This window comes from Hydra vulgaris, chromosome 02 (assembly GCF_038396675.1).
Source record: "Hydra vulgaris chromosome 02, alternate assembly HydraT2T_AEP".
NCBI classification, from domain to species: domain Eukaryota; kingdom Metazoa; phylum Cnidaria; class Hydrozoa; order Anthoathecata; family Hydridae; genus Hydra; species Hydra vulgaris.
This window is the reverse complement of record NC_088921.1, coordinates 49,825,956-49,851,320: the sequence shown is the minus strand read 5'-3', so window position 1 is coordinate 49,851,320 and position 25,365 is coordinate 49,825,956. Positions and strand designations below refer to the sequence as shown.

The 25,365-nt window shown below is 28.4% G+C and overlaps 1 protein-coding gene across 2 annotated transcripts in view; it reads right to left on the bottom strand.

Annotated features, from left to right (window-relative positions):
- LOC100209536 (solute carrier family 53 member 1) overlaps positions 1 to 16,484 on the bottom strand; it is a 69,766-nt gene extending 53,282 nt beyond the window's left edge. The window contains exons 1-2 of one of the 2 annotated variants that reach the window (XM_065791246.1): positions 16,404 to 16,484; positions 15,808 to 15,886 (exon numbers count right to left, since the gene is read on the bottom strand). In XM_065791246.1, coding sequence (XP_065647318.1) covers positions 15,808 to 15,886; positions 16,404 to 16,411 — 87 coding nt within the window. In that variant the 5' untranslated portion in view covers positions 16,412 to 16,484. The remainder of the gene's footprint in view (positions 1 to 15,807; positions 15,887 to 16,403) is intronic. The other variant, XM_065791247.1, reaches the window with a different exon arrangement.
- Between the last annotated feature and the right edge of the window lie 8,881 nt (positions 16,485 to 25,365).

Below are 25,365 nucleotides of genomic sequence, written 5' to 3'. Positions count from 1 at the left end.
AGTCATTGTTTAAAGTCGTTGTTTAAAGTCATTGTTTAAAGTCGTTGTTTAAAGTCATTGTTTAAAGTCGTTGTTTAAAGTCGTTGTTTATTTCAAATTAATCGTAGGAATAGTTTAAAAAAAAATTAAAAGAAATTTTCATAAGTTTTAAAAAACTCAAGTAAAATTGATTCTAATTGTGTGATTAAAAATAAAAATAAAAATGCCTGATAAAATATTTTAAAGAAAGTAAAAAATCAAGCGACCCTTTTTGGCTGGTGCCCGTAGGCAGTTGCCTAGATTTGCTTTATGGCAAATGCTGAAAGCATCATATCTGAGATATCATAAAGTGCTGTCTGTGCTACAAATGGAAAGGTTATGCTTCTTTTCCATTATAAAAGCAACTTACCAAGGAGAAGGAAAACTCAATATACAACTCAAAACTTTCCTGGTGCAGCTATCAGAAAAATATTCAGTCCTGCTCTACAAAACAGGTTAATGATAAAAGAGGCCATTGGGATATAATTGCAATTAACTTTGCTTTTACTTATAATTAATCCTTCATTGATATTATTTATAAATAAAAGAAATGGCGTTTTATAAAACCTTTTGCAAGTGTAAACTATGCAAGTATGAATGTTAAATATCTTGAATCTTTTTTCAAGTTTAAAGTAATAACTTGGGTTTGCGGAACTCCATAAAGAAAGATTTCCTAAATCTTTCATATACAAAAGGCTTCTGAAAATGTGTTCCTACGCCACTGGCTATATAATTTTATATACTTAATAATAATTTTAAATACAATTACTGATTTAACATATTCAAAAGTTTTGTTATTTTTAACTATTATCAATTTTTATCACATAATTAGAATCAATTTTGTTTGAGTTTTTTTACAATTTGTACAAACTTTTTTGAACTTTTTGAAATTATTCCTATGATTACATGAAAATAAACAACAAAGTTTTTTTTTAAACTTCGAACAACAAAGACTTTAAAAAAAAATAGGTATGAGTACAGTGTCCTTAATAAATGCAATTAAGTCTTAATTTTAATCCTTTGATTACTAACTATTCGCATAAAAATAAAAACATTAAGAATTAATTGTTTTATGACAAATAATTAAAAAGGCTAGCAGTAAAAGTAGCGAAAACAGTCAAACTGATTAATCTCGAAAAGCGACTTTCTGGAATTACATCGAAATTGAGAATAACATCGAAATTGTAAATAAAGGAATTGTATCGAAAATCCGAAAAACAGAATAATCTCGAAATGGTGAAAAAAGGAATAATATCAAAAAGGGACTTTTCGGAATAATATCGAAAAAGTGAATACATCGAAATTGTTAAAAAAGAAATAGTATCGAAAATCCGAAAAGCAAAATAATCTCGAAATAGCTCAAAAGACCATAACATCGAAAAGGGACTTACCGAATAATATCGAAATTGTGAAAAAAGGAATAGTATCGAAAATTTATAAAACGGAATTAGATCGAAATTGTGAAAAAAGGAACAATATCGAAAAGGGACTTTCCGGAATAATATTGAAAATGTGAAAAAAGGAATAGATTGAGTAATACTCTTTATACTAAAATGAAACCAAAATCTGTTGAAATATAAAAAAATTTGAATTTTAAACTTTTCCAGTAAAAAAAATGTACAGTAGATACACGGTATTATCCAATGCTAGTTACGCGGTTTTGCACTATCCCCGACGATATGTATGTTTGAACATACATATCGTCGGGGATAGTGCAAAAAAAAACTTTCCTACTCAATTACAAAATCATGCAGAATCTTTTTGGTTTGGTTTTTGAAGAACTTAAAAAAGAATAAAGTAGAAATCACAAAATACTAATATGTATGCATTATTTTAGTGTGTACTTCCATGCATTTAAAGCATTAAAATTACCAGCAAGTAATTTTAAAAGATTTAATAGATTGCTATCAGAAGATAAAAATAACTTTAAAAAAGTTTATTTTATGGATTTGTTGATTTACTTTAAACTTTAAACGATAAGCGATAAACTGTCCAGACTTCCCCCATTTGAAGGGCGACTGAATAAGTGCGAATTTCATAACTGCGAATCTGCATAAGTGCGACTGGCGTAAGTGCGAACTGGCATAAGTGCGAACTGGCACAAGCGCGAACTGGCATAAGTGCGAATCACTTGCAAAAACTGGCATAAGTGCGAGCTAGCACAAGCGCGAACTGGCATAAGTGCGCCAAAAGAATTTGCAAACATTGGCATAAGTGCGAACTGGCATAAGTGCGAACTGGCATAAGTGCGACTTATGCCAGTTCGCGCTTGTGCCAGTTCGCACTTATGCCAGTTTTTGCAATTGATTCGCACATATGCTAGTTCGCACTTATGCCAGTTCGCACTTATGCCAATGTTTGCAAATTCTTTCGGCGCACTTATGCCAGTTTGCGCTTGTGCCAGTTCGCACTTATGCCAGTTTTTGCAACTGCTTCGCACTTATGCAGATTTGCAGTTATGAAATTCGCACTTATTCAGCCTCCTCCCATTTGAGTATACTATGTTCAAAGATGATGTAACAGTTAGCCAGGCAAGTATTTTAACAGCAGATTTATATAAAATCTCAAAACTTGCAAATAAAGTGTTAAATCCAGGAAAATTTAAATAAAATGATAAAAACCTAAATTTTAAACAGCTATATTGTGCATTGAGGATAATCTGTGTGCCCTTTGCAGTTGTGAAATAGTACTTTTTATTTAAAGGTCTTTTGAGTTACGATTATAACTGTGTCGATAATTTAGGTCAGTATCAATAGATGAGTGGCATTAACTTTTGGTTGCTTAAAAGATGTTTCGTTGTGGGTTACCAAATTTTTATTTAAAGAATGACGGTTTTAAATTAATTAACAATTTAATATATAAATTCAACAAATTTTTGACTCCAGTTATCCTCTTTAAAAATTTACCTATAAGAAGTAGTAGAGAAGTCATCTTCCACATCACAGGTTAAAAGGAAAAAGTTCACAAACGGTTAGTAAATGTTAACAGATAAACAATATATTTGTGTTATGTTTGTAAATCTTTTTTCTTATGTTTGTAAATCATTTTCAATTGTAGACTTTACTTTTAATATTATTATCAATACTGATTTGTCATTCTGAACAACTGCTTAGTTTGTTTTGAATTTATTTTGCGTAATAAAAACTTACTTTGTCCTGAGCATGTGATACATAGATGAGAGTTAAGAACTGAAAAGAAAAGAGAAGGGGCAGTGACCACATACTCATTTCAAAAATGAAAGATAAACACCACGGGGATTCAATCCCGAAGCCATTCGCCTAGAACTAGAGGCATTAGATAATCGAGCTTCAACAAGTGTTTCGGAATAATAGTGCTAATAACACAAAAATATTCAGTAATAATACTAGGAGAGAATATTTTATAAAAATAGAAAAGAATTGGATTAACATATTGCGCTCTAAGCATTATACTTTCGCTGAAAAAAAAAATAAAACATGTAAGGTTACAAATAATAGTGAGGGTCACTGTGTACTTTGTGTGCACACGCGTGTTAGGACAAATTTTTGCTTTTAATTATTTTTTAGGTTAAAACTAAGAAGAAAAATTTTTCACATTTGGGGCTATGACCCATGACGTCAAACTTAGTAGAGCCAGCAATGGCTCTACTAAGTTTGACGTCAAATAAAAACCAAGCTTTCACTCCAAGTTGTTCTTAGAGCATTCTGTAGTCCTCGTTCAAAATCCGACATAATGGTGGCTGGAGAGAAATCTAAAAAATTCTTTTATTTTGGAAAAAACAAGCTTATATAGAGCCTCGGATTTGGATGTCATTAAAGCACATACAGCTGAAACAGATGTGCCCCAAAAGTGAGGGTTATCAGGATCAAAATTTATCTGATCCTCATCTGGAATTGGATCTTCAAGCACTGCTTAATACTCAACAGAAAATATCAAGAGCTGATACCATGCGTGGTGTCATGCTGGAAGTACAATAAATGTAATTATAACTTACAACTGTAAATAAAAGTGTTCTACCTAACGTTTTTAGTATATCAATTTTTTCGTCTTGGGGCTGTCAATTAATTACATCAACAAATAGAGGGGTTTCTGAACTTTTTTGACAATTGTTGACAAAGGTGAGGGGAGGAGGTCAAATAAAGTTGACGTCAACTATTTTACTTTACTTTATTTAATTTCATTACTCAAAAAAAGAGGGGTCTGGGTGGTGGGTGTCTCTGGAAATTTGACAAATTGTTTATAAGGGGGAGGAGGGAAGGTAAAAATTGCCAAAAGTTTGTTGACGCAATTAATGGACAGCCCCCTAGATAATTTTTTCTTTGAAAAAGTAAAATGCTTTCATATAAATACCTGAATGTTCCATCAACAAAACACACTTTGGCTGATTTCGCCTTGTTAATGACTAACATATGCCCAAACTGCAATGCTACGTTGTCCTGTTCTGCAACTGATCCCAAGAAAATGTCTCCATAGCGATGACATTCTTTGTCATTCAGAACTTCAGCAGCTTCTTTTGGTGATTTTGGGTTCGAGGGCTCATTTAGCCTTCTTCTTTTCTGAAGACTTGGGATAATTTGAAGAAAACTAACACATTGAGAAACAACTGCAGTAAACTCACTCACAGTGTTTTGAAAAATTGAGCGCAGGTCTTCAGATGTTGCTTCTGCTTTTTTCTTCATGGTACTTTTAGCAAGCAGCACTTAAAAATCTGTTTCTCTTGAGCTGCAACTGTGAACAGTTGTAACCTGAAGCTTATCTTTATGAATAAAAGCTCTGCCTTTGCATTTCATTCTTGTAAAAAAGCGGCACTTAAGATGCAGTTTATCTTTATAAAATTTATCTTTAGTGTATCCAAAATCACCAGACCAAAAAACTTTTGAGTTTTTTCTTTCTCCTTCAGTTTCACTATAATTTTTTAAAAGTTCTCTAACGACATTTTGTAATATTGAGTTTCTTAAAATTTTTTTAAATTTCAACTTTAAAATTGAATTGAATTTCATTGCACGTACAAATTAAACTTTAATACACTCTTTTTCATTGACTTGACGCAAAAAAAATTTTCGTTGAAAACTTCCCAATCTATGTATTAATAATTCTAATATAAAAAGAGAGCACTCGTGCGCCTTCTTAATAGTATTTCTCGATGAAAATATTTCGTGGCGAGAACAGATAAGTATAATAGAAAATAAAATATCAAAAAATATTGGCCTTTTATATAGAGCTAAAGGTTATTAAACCAAAACTGGTTAAAAAACATATACTTTTATTAAAAGCTACTTTAATTATGGTGACATTGCTTGGTGCAGCACCAACGCAACCAAGATAAAAAAAACTTTTCAGTAGACAAAATCACTTTAATTATTCATCACGTATAATTAAACACTTATGTGTAAATAAACACATAAAATTTTTATTATGTACCTTATCATTTTTTTATAAATGAATATAAACTGACAATTACACAATTTAAACGGGGATTGGTGGTAAGACTTCTTCTTGCTCCAGCTATCTTATATATTCATACGAGCTATTTTGTTGTAAATATTAATATGTTGCTAAAAAATAAAATAAAATAAAATAAAAACATACCTTGACAGGTAATATTTTAAAAAGGGTAAAAGTTCTTTCTCAGTTTGTGGCCTAAGTATACTTTCATAAGAAGTTTTGAACCAAAGTTTTATTTACATTCTATTGTTGATGGAGTTCATTATCTAATAAAACTTCTATACCTATTAATAGGTCAAAGAGTTGAAGTTAAAAATAAAGTTACAAAATCAATTCAAAATAGCCGTTTCACGCTTATTTTGAGTCACTTTTCATTTCTCTACTTGCAAGCTCATTAAATGAAAATAGAACCTTTGCAGTAAACGTGATTATGACTGTTATAGAGAATTCAGAGTTAGGTGATGCATTTGTAAGATACCGAAAAAAACATTCATTCAACTTTGGTGCTGTGTCTTTCTTTGAGCTCATTGACAAAACTAATGAGCACAATCTTAGAGTTAAATTTCACAGTTAACTTGACAAAAAAAATTATTATTTGAAATTAATAGTTCATTTTATGACCAAGACTAATCTCCAGCAGTGGTAAGTTGACGAACTGTGTTTAACTTTAGTGTCATCAGAAAATGCTGGAAATCGCCGTCTTTATTGATTGCTTTATCTTTTACTGAAGTACAGTAGGAATTCGCGCATGGGTGTAGTAGTTATTGCGGTTTTTGGACAATAACATTGAATATCGCTTCTTTTTTTTTACTTTACAAAAAAAAAATTAATGCTTATGAAAAAAAAAATTATATAAATTTTTTAACCTACCCCAACCCGGGTTTTATTGACGCAAACTTTTTTTATTGTTATTTTTTTTTTTTTTTGAGAGCCCCGGTTTGGCAAAGTAAAAACGTTTTTCTATGATGAATGTCGCTTGAAAATGTACCTGAGTTCTTCAAGACTACACTTTAATATTTATAGAAAAATGTGCCATAAGGGGTATAACTTTTTTTTATATAACACGAGTTTTACAGTTTTTAAAAGTTAGATAGCAACAAAAATATTTAAAAATTTCAAATCAAACAATTGTCAAACAAAATAAGTTTTTAAACATAAATAAAGCTCAGTCCTGAGCAGAACACTTCGTCGGGGGTCATTGGAACACTTCTATTACACAAAAAAAATAACCAAAAGTTTTTCTGAAATTTATTTAACAATTGAATTTAGTAAAACAATTCAGGGAGGTGAATACAGTAAAAAAAAATGTAACAGTAACATCCTTCTTAAAGTAAGAACGTTGTCATCAAAAAAGAAAACTTTATTTTAAATTTAATTGACTTAAGCTTTCCGTTGCACCACCAGCTCCACAAAATTTTAAATAGAAATACAATCAAAATAATTTTAAGATGTAAGCCAAATACTAAATTGATTATTAACTCACACAATCAACAAATTTTGCGCAGCAAAAATAAAGCTAATCTATAAACTGCAACTGTATAAATAAAACTAAATGTTCATTAGGAAACCAATGTCTAAAAATGCTGTTTATAAAAATGTCCAACTTAAAATGTTGTTTATAAAGACTCATACATCCTTTAAGGTCAATCATAAAAATCAAGCATTCATTCAAGCTCAAGTATGCACAACAACTAAACTATTTTAATTTAATCAAGAAAAAAACATCACTGAACTAGTTTCCAGACTTGAAAAGTACTGAAAAGTCACTTTTCAGACTTGAAACGTACTTAAAGAAGCAGGCGTTAAACCGATAATCAAGTAGTGCATAATGAAAACTTGATAATCTTATGATCCATTCTCAAAAGGGTAAAATCTTTGCCTAAATGAAAAATATATTTATTTCAACATTTATTCAAGAATCCTCATTAAAAAAAACATAAAAAAATTAAATGGTATCCTAATTTAGACAGAGAAACTTTTACTTTTGCATTTCGATACAGGCAAAACCAGTTTTTTTACAGGTAAGACCAGTTTTCATGAAAACTAACGCTTGATCTCGTTGCAACGCTAAACCTTCATAAAAGCTATTTTTTTTTTTTTTTTAATCTTACATATAAGTGGATGATTGCCAAATGAAATCAAACATAAAATGCCATAAAAAACTTATTGTTTTTATTTAAATAATTTTTATATATGTGTGTATGTGTGTGTGCTAAATGTTATATGCGTATCCTATAGAATGCTATAATAGATTTAATGAAATTTTTTTTATGAGATAAATAATGAATTTGTATTTTGACTACGTACTCCCCAGCCAGCGTTGTGATGCGGGTGCCGTGTGGGACCCGTACGGGATGTTTTACGGGAACCGTGCGGAATTCGGCCGCGGGATCTATATGGGGTACCATACGGGCCAAGTAAAAAAAACAAAAAATTTATTGGCTGCTTTTTACTTTTTCCCGTATTGACCCCAGAATTTTCACGGATATATTTTTTTATTTTTTACTATGTATAGCTTAGCTTTTTTATACCTTAAATTAACAACAATTTGTTTAAAGCAACTTTTTTTCATTTGAAACAAATGAAATGAATAATTTAATTATGTTTTTTATAAAAGTTTTAAAAGTTAAATGTTTTATATGCAAATTGAAAACACAAAAACATATACATGTATGTTTTATTAAATAAAATAAACTGTTATTTCATGTGTAATCAATATATATACAAGAGTTCACTGCTGTATTCTTTACGTTACTTGTTTGCTGCATTATGTACATTCTATATGTTCTTTTATGTGTTTGTTGCTGGATTTGAACTTCGTTATTTTTGGCCGTCTTTGCCTTTATCTTGAGCAATACCAAACCAAGCAGAAAGTGCTTTTTCAAGTAATTTTTTTGATAAATTTTGTTTTATAATTTTTTATGCAGCACCTAAACATACGTTAGTTGAAATAAATTGCAAAAGAAATGTTACTATAGTAAATTTATTTTGCAATATCTTTTATCCAAAAGTATGGCACTAGGTAGTCTCAACATATCACTATAAAATATTATGATTTGATTTAGTAAGTATACCTTCTTAATTTAGTAGGTATATATTGATTACATATGTATTAACAGTTTGTTTTATTTAATATAACATTCACGTATATGTCCTCGTGTTTTCAATTTGCATATAAAATTATCATGATTAAAGTAATCATTTAATTTGTTTAAAATAAAAAAAATTACTTTAAACAAATTGTTGTTAATTTAAAGTATAAAAAATCTAAGTTATGTATTGTAAAAAATAAAAAAATATATCCGCAAAAATTCTGGGATCAATACGGGAAAAAAGAAAAAACAGCCGATAAATTTTTCGTTTTTTTTTATTTGGCCCGTATGGTACCTATATAGATCCCGCAGCCAAATCCTGTACGGTTCCCGTTTGACATCCCGTACGGGTCCCACACGGCACCTGCATCACAATGCTGGCTGGGTTAACAGCAAGATTATTATAACTGCAATAATAAATAATAATTAGATATAAATTTCAAGTTCAACTTTTCTTCTTCAATTTTGAAGAAGTTTCAAGCTTACTAGGTCGCACATATAATCCACTTTGTCCCTGGGTTTACCACGTTCCGTTTGTTTTACTGCGCTGCGGCCTTATTTATTAGGGTTCATATTTTTGAGTTAAAACGTTGAAAAAGAGTTGGAACAAAATTTTGAAAAGCAAAAAAAATGACTAATCCCTGCGTAAAGATTGCCTTGAAATGAATAAAATAAGTGGGGAGGAAAATACAGTAAATAAAAAAAAGTTTTTATTTTATTGCCGTTACCTCCCCAAGATAAGATCCTTAGAAGATTACATTTTAAAATTCTTATGGATAGACAAGATTTTTCTATTGATAATTTAACAATACGGTTTAATATGTCATCAAATAGAATATTAATTACTTGAAACGATTTTTTTGAAATAACATTCAGGTCAATATAAAATTGCCAGCAAAAAAATAAATTAATGAAACAATTCCTTATTATTTTAAAGATTTACCTATTCCATATGTGATTGGAAACATGTGGTTGTGAACATGTGATTATAAACATGTGATAATAAACATTGTGATTATAAACATATGATTTTATAAAAAATTTTTACAGTGATAAAAACTAGCTATCGCAGTCAATCACCAATGTTTTCAAACTATGAACATTATCACACACAAGTAGTTCCATAACGTTGTATTTTTTAGATATGCAGACAAATCAAGCGATAAACAGGTATCAAGATACCGTGGTTTAAATACTAAAATATTAAAATAATAATATTAAAATTATTAGAAAAAAGTGTTAATTTGATGACTAGTTGAGGTTTTGAAAAAGCAAACAAGTTATCTAACTTGGTGTGTTAAGAGTTGGTGCGGTGTTAAGAGTTATTCTTATATTCTTACCACCATATCTTGAAGGTGAAATTAAACTTACATAAGAAAAAGAATTTAAAAAATTGCACCTGTCCAAATTCATGCAGAGCATGCTATTGTAGGGTGCATTAAAAAACAGAATTTTTTTAAAATTGCCTTGTAATAGCTCTAAATATATGCTATTTAATAAAATATCACTGAATTAATAAAAAATTTCGAAATTAAAATATTTTTAGAGTTGCCTCTAGTCCCTTGAACATTTTAGGGCCCCTAATATTCCGGGGAAAAAAATTCTTCAAAAGTAGATCAACCTGGTACTCAAAAGAAGTGAAATTTTATAAAAAGTTCGAAAATAATAATTGTTTTATAAAAAAACTTTTAAAAAAATATTATTGAAAAACCTGTGAAAATGCACTTTTTTTATTTTTAGTTAAAAAATAATAGTTATTATGCAATGAAGTTCAAAATAATAATTTCTACATAAAACAAATATTATTTTCAAACATTTTATAAAATTTTGCTTATTTTGAGTACCAGGTTGATCTACTTTTGAAGAATAAATCAAAGTATTGACCGCAGTAAAACATGCTGCATAAACTGGCTAATGTATAAATGTATAATGTATAATGTATAAATGTATAATAATGTATAATTTATAAATGATAATTTTGATTAAGAAAAATAAGATCACTAACTGACGCAATCAAAAAAATTAAAAAATTAGGAAGTTATTTTTTAACGCCATTTTTAAATTTAATTAAGTATATAGTCTAGATTAAAGAGTTTTTAATCATTATTATTAAGCGTTCATTTTAATTATTTTAACTGATGGCTGTTTTAACAATAGGGTCATCCCGAATGATCTAATGATCTAAACGGCTACCAGAAATAGAGGCTACCTGAAATAGAGACATGACAAAATTTAAATCTCAAAAGGAAACATTTTAACTTTTCATTTTTTTTGCTGCAACAAAACAAAAAAGTTTGAATATAATGCTTATTATAATAAACAAATTCCATAAAAACGAAACGAACTTTGGTTTATATGGAATATTCATCTTCCCTAAAAGCAACGCTTAATTGTTAAAAAGCAGATTAATGTATTTAATAAAATTCGATAACAAGGAGACGTAAACAACTTTAATGTGGAAAAAAAGTATACCTAAATTTCATTTTAATATAAGTGATATTATCTCAAAGTAGCTTAACGTATTTAATAACATTTGATGACAAGATTAATTTAACAACTTTAACGTTGAAAAAAACTATAACTTAATTTTATTTTAGTTTAAGTGATTTTGTCTTCGGACCAATTATCTTGCAAAAAAATAATTCGTGAAGATGCTATTCCTTCTATCTTTGTATTTAAAAAAAACATTACTACAAAAATAAAGAAAACTTTCAAAAGAAAGAATAACTTAGGGCCGACAATAGATAAACCGGGGAGAGGGTCAAAATCAGTAAAACGGTTCTTTCAATTTTTTCATCGCGCTAAAAGACCATTAGCCAAACCTTTTAAATTACCCTGATATTCGTTTGATCAAGAACAATTTAATAGATGGACGTTTAACTCCTTGTTTAAAAACCAAGATGAGCGCGTTTGCAATTGTTATAAATAACAATAGCGAAACAATAGGAAACATTTGCGTCACATGGAAATACTTTTATATGATTATACATCAAAATGAAAACAGTCTCATCTATCCAATCAAATAAAAAAAACTTTACTATGCAAAGTATTGTGATTAATATATATTACTATTTTGTTAAAAATTATTCTATCTATTCAACTATCCTTGTATAACTCCTGCATAACAATATAACAAAAAGTTTTTAAATCATATGGTTATTCTAGAACTCTACTTGTAAAAAAATTCAAATACTAAAAAATATCAAAACAAAGTTGAGGTAAAAAACAATTTGATTTCCGTCAAAAATGAGAAGTTTAAATCTGTAAGAAAATAGTAAATGTAAAGTGTAGGGAGGAAGTGGCGTAATGGTTGCCAACAATCTCTAGTTCAATCTTTAAATGATCAATGATATGACCTACAACACGTAGAAAATTCTTTTTACTTTACAATGTTTATATTAGTATATCATATATTGCATTTTTACAAAAACATTGTTTTTGACGTCAAAGTTTTTTTTACAAGCTATTATTATTATTATTAAACAAAGCTTGCATATTAATTAAAATGTTTTCAAATAAATGAGACATTCTTAACTACATAAAATGCATTTATTTTTTACAAAAATTAGTCTTTTAAGAGTAATAAAACATTTACTGAAAGAAGTTAGCAAACCAAAAATGTCGGTTAATATAAATGTCGGTTTGTTTTGTAAAGTTATTTCAAAAAATGACCCCTACGAATTCCAACCCGCAGAAAATTTCAGTAATTGGCGGCGCCTTTGATCTATAACAATGCATTAAACATCTATTAAAACGTCCTTGGTCTGATTGAGACTATTGTAAATTGAATGCGCAATACGTTACCATGAATGGTAACATATTGATTTAAAATGTTACCATTGATGCATACCATAGACCTTTAATTCTCCACGCGCGAAAATCTTTATTATTTACTAACGACCAAGTTTGGATGTTAAAATCGAGTGTTTTGTTTGATGTTACTATGAATATGGTGAAGCAGAGGTGTGCGAGTTAGTCGGCATTTCTATTCTTTTCCAGATTTCGAGATTTTATAGCAATTGTGATTTTGGATTATATAGAGATGATGGCTTAGCTGTGTTTAAAAACGCAAGCAGTCAAAAAATGAAAAAAATCAAAAGCATTTTACTCAAATATTCAAACAAAACAACCTCAGTGTTTCAATCTAATATTGTTGAAAGTATGAAAGTTGTTAATTACTTTAATGTTACATTTAATCTTAACAACTGCAGTTTTCAACCTTACTATCAACATGATAGTACGATAAATTATATCCATGCTAGTTCCAATCATACACCGGGCATTTTAAAATAACTACCAATTGAACATAAATTTTTTTCAAAAGACTGCTTCTATTTATAAAGACGCATTAGAAAAGTCTGGATTTTAAACTAGATTTTACACAACCTCCAATATCATTCAAATCTAAACCCTACTAATACTAATAAACAAAAAAGAAATATTGTATGGTCTTCTTTTCAGTAAAAATGTTGTAACCCAAATTGGACACCTTTTCTTAAACCTATATAACTTATATTTTCTATTACATCAAAAGCTCCACAAAATTTCTCTTTCAACCGAAATACAATAAAAGTTAGCATGCAAATCAATTATTAATTTACAAAACCAACAAATTTTATGCAACAAACTCACCTCTAATGAAACAAATTTTATCTATGCAACCGTGCAGTAGTGCAGTAGTTCAGCCGTGGTTAGAGTTCTCGCTCATAACCAAAAAGTCCGAGATTTGACACCGGCTCTAGACTAATAAGCGACATTGGTAAAGAAGGAAGCGTGAATTTCCTAGTAACACTATTTCGCTGATAAGTCCATAAGTACTTCTGGTAACATTTTAACAACCAGAGGAAAAAAAAAAATGCATTAAGTAAGCTGCATGCCCGTTGAATAACCAGTGTCTATCAAAAAATATTCTATACGAAGCCACTCTAACATCGCCCAATCCCAATCTTATGGTAACATCTTACATTAGTATAAGAGAAAACGTACTCAAGCTTAGTTTTGCTAACCACCTTAAATCTTTTAATGCACCCAGGTACAGAAAAGGTACAAAACTTTCTAAAGAAATCTGGAAAGATGCAGGTATCATGTCCATTATCAAGTGGAATATAATTAAAAGATGTCGATCTTACAACCCTTCCATAAAAAGGTTAAATCTTTGTCTTTATGAAAAGTCTTTTATTATAACTTTTGAACAAAAAATCTGATCTGAATAGATCTGAACAAAAAAAGTGAGAAAAAAAAGTGAATTTGTTTCTACATGTAGACATTTGCTTCTGTATGTAGACATGATTATTTGATATCAGATGCTGTTGTAACGCAATACTTCTATTTTTTATAACGGTTTTTATTTAATACTTTTGAATAATATGGTTGATGATTGCCGAAATGCATGAAGATAAAAGTTCCATAATAAAGTTGTATTTTTTTTTTGTATTGCCGAGTTGTCGAAATTGGAGCACTTTAAGGAATAAATATTTATTAAGCGAAGATGGCTTAACTACGAAAACATTTATGATTTGAATAATTCAAACAGACAACCCTACTATAATTTTAATCATTACTTGACTTAATTGATTGCACCGTTATCGAAAAAAAGTTCAGTTTTGCTAAGACACCAATTTGTTCCAATGAAGGCAATCGGTTTCCTAATTTGGAAAACTTAAATTTCTTAATGAAAACAGGTTGTTGTTTTTAATAAAAACACACAGTTTAAATCAACAAAAATCGATTAAAATTATTTTTATCTTTACGGTGACAATTTAAACAGTTTGTTTAAAACTTATAATAAGATTAATATTACTCGAGAAAAACAAAACTCCACAAACAAATAAATGGACAACTATTCTGAAGTTCTTTTATTTTCTTAAAATTTTAATCATAAGTAATACTTTATTTTTAAAAATCACTAAATAAATTATTATTTTTGAGATTTATGTTTGTAACCATTTATTCTTAAATTTATTCTTATTTATTCTTATTATTTCTCCATTTATTCTTAACTTAAAACTATTTCTTAAACTCTTTGATTTTATCTCTGATTAAGTAAGGAAAACTTTAAAGTTTCAATCAGGTTAGCTTTGGACTATCTTGTTATATAATTGCAATATCATGCTTGCAGCTATTTGTGTGATAAGTTTATGATGTTTTGTTTTTTCAAATCCCATTGGATTCAACACAAAACACCCTATAACCTATAGAAGTATAGTTTACCCGATGCAATCAATACAGTGTGAACGCGAAATTAGATTATCAAATAAAAGTGACGCAAAAGAGCTTTAAATCAATGCGTTAATTTAAAGAGATTTTGAAATTTTAAGAGATTTTGAAAGTAATCAATCAGAAAAATGAACGTGCACCGTTGAAACTGTGCAAGTTCATTTTTCTGAGTGTTTACTTTTAAAATCTCTTAAAATTTAGAAAAGAAAAAGTTTTACTGGAAAAATGCTAAATATAGCCATAAAACATTTTATTTCCGAAATAAATAAAAGTGTTCCAATTAATACGCTTTTCCAATTTTGGCAACTCTCCACTATATTCTATGTTCATACTATGTTTACAGTATGTTACAGTATGTTCTGTTTCTGCATCTCTTCACTGTATGTTAAATTCACTTTGACTTATTTATTATGTAACGGAGTGGAACTATAATAAAGTATTTAAAACTTGTAAAAAAAAACAAAAAAAAAACAAATGAAAGTATGAGGTTTTTTCTTTAAAAAAGTATTTAAAAGTAGTGAAATAAAACTTGCGCTGTTTCTTATAATTCTATTCCCGCTTTTAAAATACCTCCTGAAAAATGCTTCATGTTTCAATGAAGTGGTGTCTAAAACTTAATAAATCAGCAATTATTAATCATCTATAACAAACTAAATAAAAGTTTCTTTTGATTTTTCTGAAAAAATGTCAAAATTGATATATTAAAGATTGTCTGATGTCATTTCAAAGTTATTATATAACTGTTATATAACTAACTATATATTATTATATAATTACACATTATTATATTAGTATTTAAATAAATATATATAAAAATATAAATATATAAACTATAATAATAAATATTATGTAAATAACAAAGCTATTTCAAAAGATAAGAAGAAAACAAGTAGTTTGGTTTTATATATACTGTCCGTAATGGACAAACTTGTTTATCTGTTTAAATATTTGAAACAAATATATTTACTTTAACAAATATAGGAAAATTAAACGTTTTCGTGCTTAAATTAAATATAAAGTTTTTGAAATTAAAAATTAAAAAAGTATATGGACATACTTCATACTGAACATATTGACTTCTCCACTCGGGTGTGAGATGAGCCCCAAGATATTCAGCAAATTTCATGTTAACCAATCTTAAAAGTCAATAAGATTTGTTAGAAATAAACCTTGGACACGAATATTACTACCTACAAGAGTTAAATAATAACAAATAACCAATTTTAAAAAACTACATTTTTTGGAATGGTAACTTCTAAGACTGATTGGCTGCAAAAAATAACATAATTACCCGTAAAAGTATAGACTCGCAAAGTATTTTATATATATATATATATATATATATATATATATATATATATATATATATATATATATATATATATATATATATATAAACTAGTAAAAATACTTATCTAATTTTTACTTGTCTTCAACAACTTGTTTTGCCATCTGCCTGCTGATGGCGAAACAAGTTGTTGAAGACAATTAAAAATTAGATAAGTGTTTTTACTAATTTATTATTGCTCTGTTCCTTAAGAACATTGAGCACTCTATTTGTAGAATACACTAACATAATTTATATATATATATATATATATATATATATATATATATATATATATATATATATATATATATATATATATTTACATATTCATATATTTCAAATCTTCATTATAAATCTTGAATCTTGAGTCTTAAGGTCAAGTTTTATGGATAGTTGATCTCACTAACTTTTTTTTTGAATTATAAAAATTAGTAGCAAATCCTTTTTACAAATTTAGAATATAGGATTAAAAAATAACAAATAGAAACAAAAAATGTATATATATTTCATACAAAATATATTAGTATTATAAGTAAAACTAAAAAACTTGCTATATATAAAGTATGTATTATTATTTTTTTCACATCAATTCAAAAAAATGATTTTCCCTTGTGCATCTATTATAACGTGTGCATATTTAACACTGATAACGTTATCAATGTTAAACACTATCATTGTATTTGTTCAACAGAGTTAACACTGGAATAAAGACATAATGCAAAGGATTTTGAGCTGTCTGCTGCATTTCCCTAAATAGTAAGCTGTGTTTTCCTTTTAATTAAACAAGATTTAAAATAATAAATAGGGAAAGAGGTTATAAATAGAAGTCTAACCCTTACCCTAACCCTTTTTATGATAACACAATTGTAATTCGAAATTAGCTTTTAAACAAAATTATTTATTTGAAGTTATTTCTATAATGATATAATTTATTTATTTGGTTTATCTTTTTTGTTTTACCTTTTTAAATGAGATTTCTAAATATTTTGTAAAGGACATTAGTAGTACGTATTTATATCTGTAATATATCTCATATATTATTGCAATACGTTTTTCAATTTTTATTTTAAAACGAGTCCCAAAAAACAAACTTTATTTAAACAATTGATTATTTAAATAAGAACTTTTTATCTTCACCTTATTTTGATCCTAAAAAACTTAGTCCAAATACATCAAGATCTACATGCACTTGAAGTTATAAGTTTTATCAATAATTTTAGTTAAATAATTTTTTATTATTCAATTGTTCAAGTTTTTAAAAATTAATAATACGCGCTTCTTGGTTATTAGTTTATATAAATGATTTTTTATTACTTTTGAATTTATTGAGTTTTATGATATATTATTTCTTTACAAAGTTCTTATCAAAAAGTATTTATACTTTATAATTCTGAAAGTTATATGTTTTCAGTCGAAAATGTTTTTATTTTTATTTAGCAAATAATAATAATTCAATACTCATAAAAATAAATTAATAATAATTATGATTTTCGGATTTCGTTGAAAATGTCTATTACTTTTTAAAATGTTTATATTTTTAACAAACAAAACTAAACAATAAAATATTTTAAAAGTTTATTATTTAATTTTGATAGTTTTATTTCTATAAATTTAAAAAGAATTTCATTGTTTCCTTTATTGTACAATTAGCATTGTGGTATCACCCTGTGGCATCTCGTTAATCCTTATATCTCCTTATATCTCCTTAAAATCCTAATATCTCCCATTGTGGTATCTCCTTAATCCTTAACAAAAAAACTATTTTTTATTGAAGGTTATTATTATTGTTGTATATTAAAAGTTACATTAACTTTTATTATATTACTAGGCGCAATGAGTGTACATACATCGACTGATTTAGGGATAGGCACAGCGGAGCGCGCATACATTGATTAAGGGTTTTGGTTTGGGCATGCGTTCTTTTAATAAAAAAAAAATCAACCAATCAGAAATCACTACCGAGACTTAAAGAAAAAAATTAAAGCGACGGTACTGTTGCGCTAGACACTATTAATTAAAATTAATTATTGATTTTAGTTGTCTGATTCATGACTTTTACATGAGTGGCACCTCACTTATTAATTCTTAACTTGTTATGATGACAATTATAATTCAATGCTTCATTTACGTATTTTTGTAAATAAAGCATTGATTTTTATTTAATAAAAAAAATCTTTTCTTTTTTTACTCCATAAACTTTATAAATTTTTATCTTCTCTCCAAACTAAACTTTTCTCATATCAAATCTTAATTTTAACATTAATTCAAAGAAATGGTTAAGCAGCCAAAAAAAATTCACACAACCCACATCCGTAAGACTATTTGAAAGTTAGACAATCAATTATGCGGAGAACGTGAAAGTTTATAATTTATTTTTTTGATCTTTTTTTGACGTAACTAAATATTCTAGTTGTTACTCCTTTGATTGATACAGTTTACAGAACATTTCTCATGCTTAACTAAAAATTTAACATCAATTTTACAAAAATTTCAATTGCTAAAAATTGTCAAATATTAACATGCAATATTTTTAATTTAAACTCGAGTTACTAATAGGTGTAAAACCATGATTTTTGCCCAGTTGGCACAAAGTGTCTATTAGACGTCGATTTCGCTGCGTGCGTGTCTACAGACGTTTTAGAAATTATTGAGACGTCAAAAAAACGTTTTGAATAAAGAGGTTTGAAACAAACGGTTTGATAGATGTCTGATAGAAGTATAAATTCTTTCGTTTTTATAGGACTAAATTTTTATATGTATTTGTCGTTTTAAAATTTAGATGTCTAAACCATCTAAATTTCAGTTATATTTCATTTAAATTAAAAGAGCATGTAAAAAACGGCGGCCATGTTTTTTAAAGGAAAAAATATTTAAAATGAGTTTGTAATTTTAGGGGTCGTCCATAAAGTACGTACTCTCATAGGGGGGAAGGGGGAGGTCTTCAAAAAGCGTACGAAAGCGTATGGGGAGGGGGGGAGGGTTCAACTTAAAAGTACGTACTTCGATTTTCTAATTTATCACAATTAACCAGCTAATCAGTAGAAAAGTTAAATTCTGACTAAAGGTTCTAGTTTGCCAACATAAAAAGATGTTTGGTATATGGAATAGAGGGTATAGTTTCCTTCTATGCCCACACATGTATGGGCGCCCTCAGAATTTTTTGATGTTCCAGATAGGACACTTTCACACATCGTGCAAACTCCTCACTAAAATTTGTTTATACCTATGCCAAATGAGAAGGCCTTGCAAAATATCAAGATGGTGAAGGCCTGTGAACAAAAAGCCCTAAAACGCTTGCCCTCTTCTGCCCATACGTGAGGGCACTAAAAAAGGTCATAACTTTTGTAATTTACAATATTTTTCAACAAAAATTAAAATCTGTCAATAAATTTAAATTAAGTTTTAGATCCTAAAGTTGAAAATTTTGCTACATATTTCCCTCACGTTTGGGCAGGGAAGGGGGAGGCAAACGTTTTAGGGCTTTTTGTTCCTAGGCCTCCACCATTCTAAATTTTTGCAAGGCCACCTCATTTGGCATATAAACAAACTTAAATTTGGAGTTTGCACGATGTGTGAAGGTGTTCTATCTGGAACATCAAAAAATCCTGCGGAGGCCCATGGACACATGCCACCCCTTATATACTGGCCCAGAGTAAGGCCTATTTTTTGAGTCGACAAAAAACAGATTTTAGCAGGGCCGAGGTTGATGGGTCGAAATCCCCCCCAAAAAAACGTGTCATTAGCGTCTCAAAATCTTCCAAATTTGACCGCAAGGTTTAGCTAAATTAAAAAGCTTCTTAAATTAGCAAAAGAGCACAAAATTTGCTGTTTCCATCTCCCCCTCCAATTAAGGGGTATAGGTAGCCTACCCTCGGCACTTGGGTTTAAGTCATTGTTTTCAAAATTACTGATCTCGCGTAAGACTCGTTTTTTACTTACTAAAGAGGGGTGGCTGAAAAAAACGTCCGCCTTAAGTATAGTTTATTTTTATTTGATTCGTTTTTAAAACAAAAAAAATTTCGGTAAAATTTCTGCAGGAATCGAACTTGGGTTTCCGACAACCGTTCCCTTCGCGATATCCTCTCGACTAAACACACGCATCATCTCAAGGTAATTTTAATTTATTTAAATTTAAATTTGCATATATATTTAAAGAAGTTTTATGAATGTGCAAACAAAGGGCTTTGGGGTCGTATAAAGTATCTTAGGTACCCTCCACCATTTTTTTTTTTAAATAAACTTTTTTATTGAGAAAAAAAAATAAAGGAGGGATGGGGGGAGTGGGGCATTTGAGGGGGGGAGGTATTTGAGAAACGTACGTACTTTTAAGAGGGGGTGGGGACATAAAAGTACGCATGGCAACTAGGGGGAGGGGGGGTAAAATTTCAAAATTTTTGGCGTACGTACTTTATGGACGACCCCTTACGGGAACAGTAATGAGTTTAGAAAAAACAATCTTTAATAAGGAAAGGATTTGTCTTTTTGCTAAAAAGTTAATTTTATATTTAATGTATAATTTAATTATGTAATTTAATGTATAATTTAATGATATAATAATTAAAATAATATAAATAATATAATAATTTAAATAATATAAATAATATAATGTATAATATTTATTTAATATTAATAAATAAATTAATATTTAATAAGTATTATATGATTTTTTTTTTTATATTCTGATATCAAAAAGTTTTATTTGCAAGAAATTAAACAATATCATTTAGCCGCAAATTTCATTTTAAAAAAGATCAATTGATTTTTTTAAAAGTAATTTTGCTGCAATTCTTATAAAAGTAATTAAAATAAAATAGAATTATGCATAAATTTATTCAAACATTCTTTAGATGCAATTGTTAACCAGGCAACGCCTGGTTTATTTTCATTAACCTAATAGTGTTTTCATTAACAAAATAGCAATTCGTTAAGATTTGATACGAAGTTTAACGTATATTTGTCTTCGGTCTAAAACTGCACTCAAACTAATACTAAAAACTTCGTTCAATGATTAGTAATATTCAAAATTAAATTTGGTAAACGAAATTTAATGTAAACACATTGTCAAATATGTGAACACATTAAATATGTATACATATTCATTTATTTGTTTAATGATAACAATGATAAATAATACTGATAACAGTGATAAATAATGATGATGATAAATGATAAACAGCGGTAATGTTAATAATAGTTAAGTAATAAAAAAATAAGTATAAATGACGATGTCATCAAACTGACCTATGCAGTGACACCAAACTTTAAAAGTTGTAATGATAACACTAAAAGTAGGTATGCAAGGTAGGTGTGCAATGATAACACTAAAAGTAGGTATGCAAGGTAGGTGTGCAAAAAAACACTAAAAGTATGTTTGCAACAATTTCAAATTATTTCAATATTACATTGTTATACATCATTTGAATGATCTTAAAATTTATTATACGATGGCGAAATTTTCATATACAATTTTACAAGAATTTTTGATTAAATTAAAGTGTATTAAATTAAAGTTGGGCTATGAAACTTTATTGTTTATTTGAAATTGGGTAAGTACATAGAAAATGGGCGTAGAAAATTAAATGAATATCTTAGATGATTCAACATATCTTCGATACTAATGGACTTCCAGAACAGGAACAAAGCTTTTTATACTAATAAAGTAAATAAAAGCGTTAGTAAATACAAAAAGAAATTGAACATAATAAACTTCAACTGTTCTTCTTTTAAAATAGAATCTTAGCTGATATAAGTTTATAGACAAATATACAAAAAAATTCATCCTGAAATCACAGACGCCATTTTGAAAAAAGAGTCACAGATTTTTACTTTAAAATCGGTTTCGTTAAACGTAGTTACGCTCATATCTACTTAAAATAAATACAAATAATAATAATATATAACAAACTAATTCCAGTTTGTACGACGCAACACTCTAAAGCAACTTCAATTTTCCAACATAAACAACCCGTTGTTAGGGCCGCTGCTTAAGATAAATTAAAATTTCATTACAAAACATGCAATTTTAGAGAATTTGCAAAATTATTTGCTATACTGATCTATATATAATTGGAATGTGCAATGCTTGGGTTTTAAGAATATATAACTTTGTGCGTCTTAAATAACTGTGTTTTTACCTTATCCGAGCATCTCTTAATCCACCTGATTTGTATGAATATAGACATTTAACCTCACAATTTATATCAGCATTATCAGTTAAATTTTTTTTCAACTATGTGACCTAGATACTTAAACTTGTCAACGAAAATTAATTCATTGATTGATTCAGAAGTAGCTAAATAGAGGAAAGTTGTTTGAAAACTTTACAAGGTCCAGAAGGAATTATACGAACAAAAAATACAAAAAAAAAAATGCTTTACATAGTAGAGGGACCTTAATTGGAAGACTTAAGGAATAAATATTTATTAACCAAAGATGGCTTAACTATGAAATAATTTATGACTTGATAAATACAAACCGACAACCCTACTATACTTGTAACCATAATTTAACGTAATTTATTAATTTTTATTGGAAATAAATTTGTTTTTGCGGAGATACCAATTTGTTCAAATCAAGGCAACTGGTTCCCTAAATTGGAACACTTTGATTCCTTAATCAGAACAGGTTGTTTCTTTTAAAAACCAGTAAAATCAACAAAAATTGTTTAAAAATGATTTTTATCTTTACATTGAAAATTAAAGCAGTTCATTCAAAACTTATAATATGATTAATATTACCCAGGCAAACTGAAATTCTGAAACCAAAAATTTAATAAAAGCTTCAACAGTTATGACGTTCTCTTAATTTATTGATTAAAAATCACTAAATAAAGTACTATTTTTAAGGTTTATGGTTGTCAACAAGTATTTTTAAATTGCGCCTGAACAATTTCTATAACCTTTTAATTTTATTACTGATTAAGTAAGGAAAACTTTATAGTTCCAATCAATAAAACTTCGGACTATTTTGTTATATTACTGCAATATAATGCTTGCAGCAACTTGTATAATAAGTTTATGATGTTATTTGCTTTTTTAAATCCTTTTTTTTTGCTGATCTAGTTTAAAACACAAAACTAGATCAGCGAAAAAAAGTGACGCAAAAAAGCTTTAAATCAATGGTGCACATGCATTTTTTGAGGGATAAGTTTTAAAAACTGTCAAAACGTAGAAAATAAAACGTTTTACTAGATAAATACAAAATATAGCCATAATTCATTTTTTTTTCAAAAATAAACGCAATTAAGGCAACTCTCCTCTATTTATTGACTGAAGTTTTATGAGGACCAAATATTCGTTAAACTTCTTAACCGCAACCAAACAAATACCGAATATTTGTTGAACTTCGAACACCAGCTATTCTTGAAAAAGCATTGTTGTTGTCGAGCCAAAACGGGGTGAAACGGCGTTCAGGTTCTTTTTTTTTGGGGGGGGGAGAGGGGTGAGTGAAACGCATTCCGGGAATTTTAAAATAACTTAAAATAAGGGACCAAAAGAAGTAATAATAAAGAAGTACATGTAGAATAAGGTATCAAAAAAGATAATGAAAACAATAGTTATTTAAAAAATGATGATTACGATTCTTGAATTTATAATAATATAAGGCATGCTATCGGAAAAATCTGCCCACCTTTTGCGGTGTGGTAAAGCTAGTTAACGGTCGTTTTTCGAAATTATTTTTGTGTGTGTGGTAGTGTTTGTATAATAGAACATTTTGGCAGAAAAAAATAATTAAAGTATTATTTAGTTTCAAAATGTCAACCGAGCAAACTAAACAAAGATTTTTGATTGTGGACAAACACTTAAAAAATCTAACTTTATCGAATAGAAAGTTGGCGAAATCATTAAAAATATCAAGATGAACTGTAGATACTGTTCTTAAACGGTTTACAGAACAGAAAACTATTCAGAGAAAACAAGGAAGAGGTCGAAAAAAACGCACAACAAATCCTAGAGCTCTCGAACGGTTGGAGACTTCATTGGAAGAACATCCTGATTGGTCTGATAGATATCGAGCAAAAAACCTGAAGGTTTCCAATTTTTTTGTACACAAATGGCAACAGAGACTTGGATATCAAAGTTTTAAAGTAGTTAAAATGCCAAATCGAAACGATAAACAAAATTCAACCGCAAAGAGTCGAGCTCGAAAGTTGTATGACAACTTGTTAACAAAACATAATGGATGCATTTTGATGGATGACAATACTTATTATTATTATGTTAAAATGGATTTTAAACAAATTCCTGGGCAGTGCTACTATGCTTCTAAAATAAGAGGAAATGTGAGTGATAAATTCAAGTATGTAATGACTGATAAATTTTTGAAAAAATTGATGATTGGGCAGGCACTTTGCTCTCGCGGCAAAAAATCGCCAATTCATGTTTGTTTGGGCACAATGAAATCTTCGGAATACGTGAAATATTGTCTTTCTCGTTTAAAACGACTAATTAAAGCTCGTAGAAGTACTTCAGTGTTGTTTTGGCCTGATTTAGCCACAATACATTACTCAAAAGATGCTCAAAAGTTTTACGATGATAATGGAGTGATGTTGGTTCCGAAAAAGATGAATCCTCCAAACTGCCCCGAATTACGTTCCATTGAAAAATATTGGGCCATCATAAAAAAGAAATTGAAATTAAGTGGAAAAACAGTAAAATCAGCGACAGATTTGAAGAAAAAATGGGATTACGCTGCTGAAACTTACAAAAATCACTCTGTCCAGAAACTTATGGGAGGCATTAAAAAGAAAGTCAGAATTTTCTGTAAAACTTAATTTTTTTTTGTTTTTTCCCTATTAATATTTAATCTTTACAGTCTTAATTTTTCAGAAATATATTAATTTAAATACATTTAAGCTTTCTTACATCCTTTTTTGATCAAGAAAGGTGGACAGATTTTTCCGATAGCATGCCTTATATTGTTTATTTTAAACACTACTTTTTATTATTTATGTTTATATTAAAATACGTTAGTGCCATGTTGTTTAGCTCTGTTGATAAATTATAATTGGAGGCAAGTTTTTACTATATTACTGTTTATTTTATTCAGCACTGCTGCCTAGTTATTTATGTATTTATTTTGCAGTTTTATTTTTGCAAAGATAACTCATGGTTTGTTGAACTCAATTGATTAATATCATCATTTTATTTACTTTTAAAAAATCATAACCTTGAACTCAAAAAGATTATTAAATGAAAATTTAAATCTGTTGCGGGATGTAAAAAAGATGTCTTTTAAACGTCTTTTGAACGTTTTGAACATCTTTTTAACGTTTTGAACGTTTTT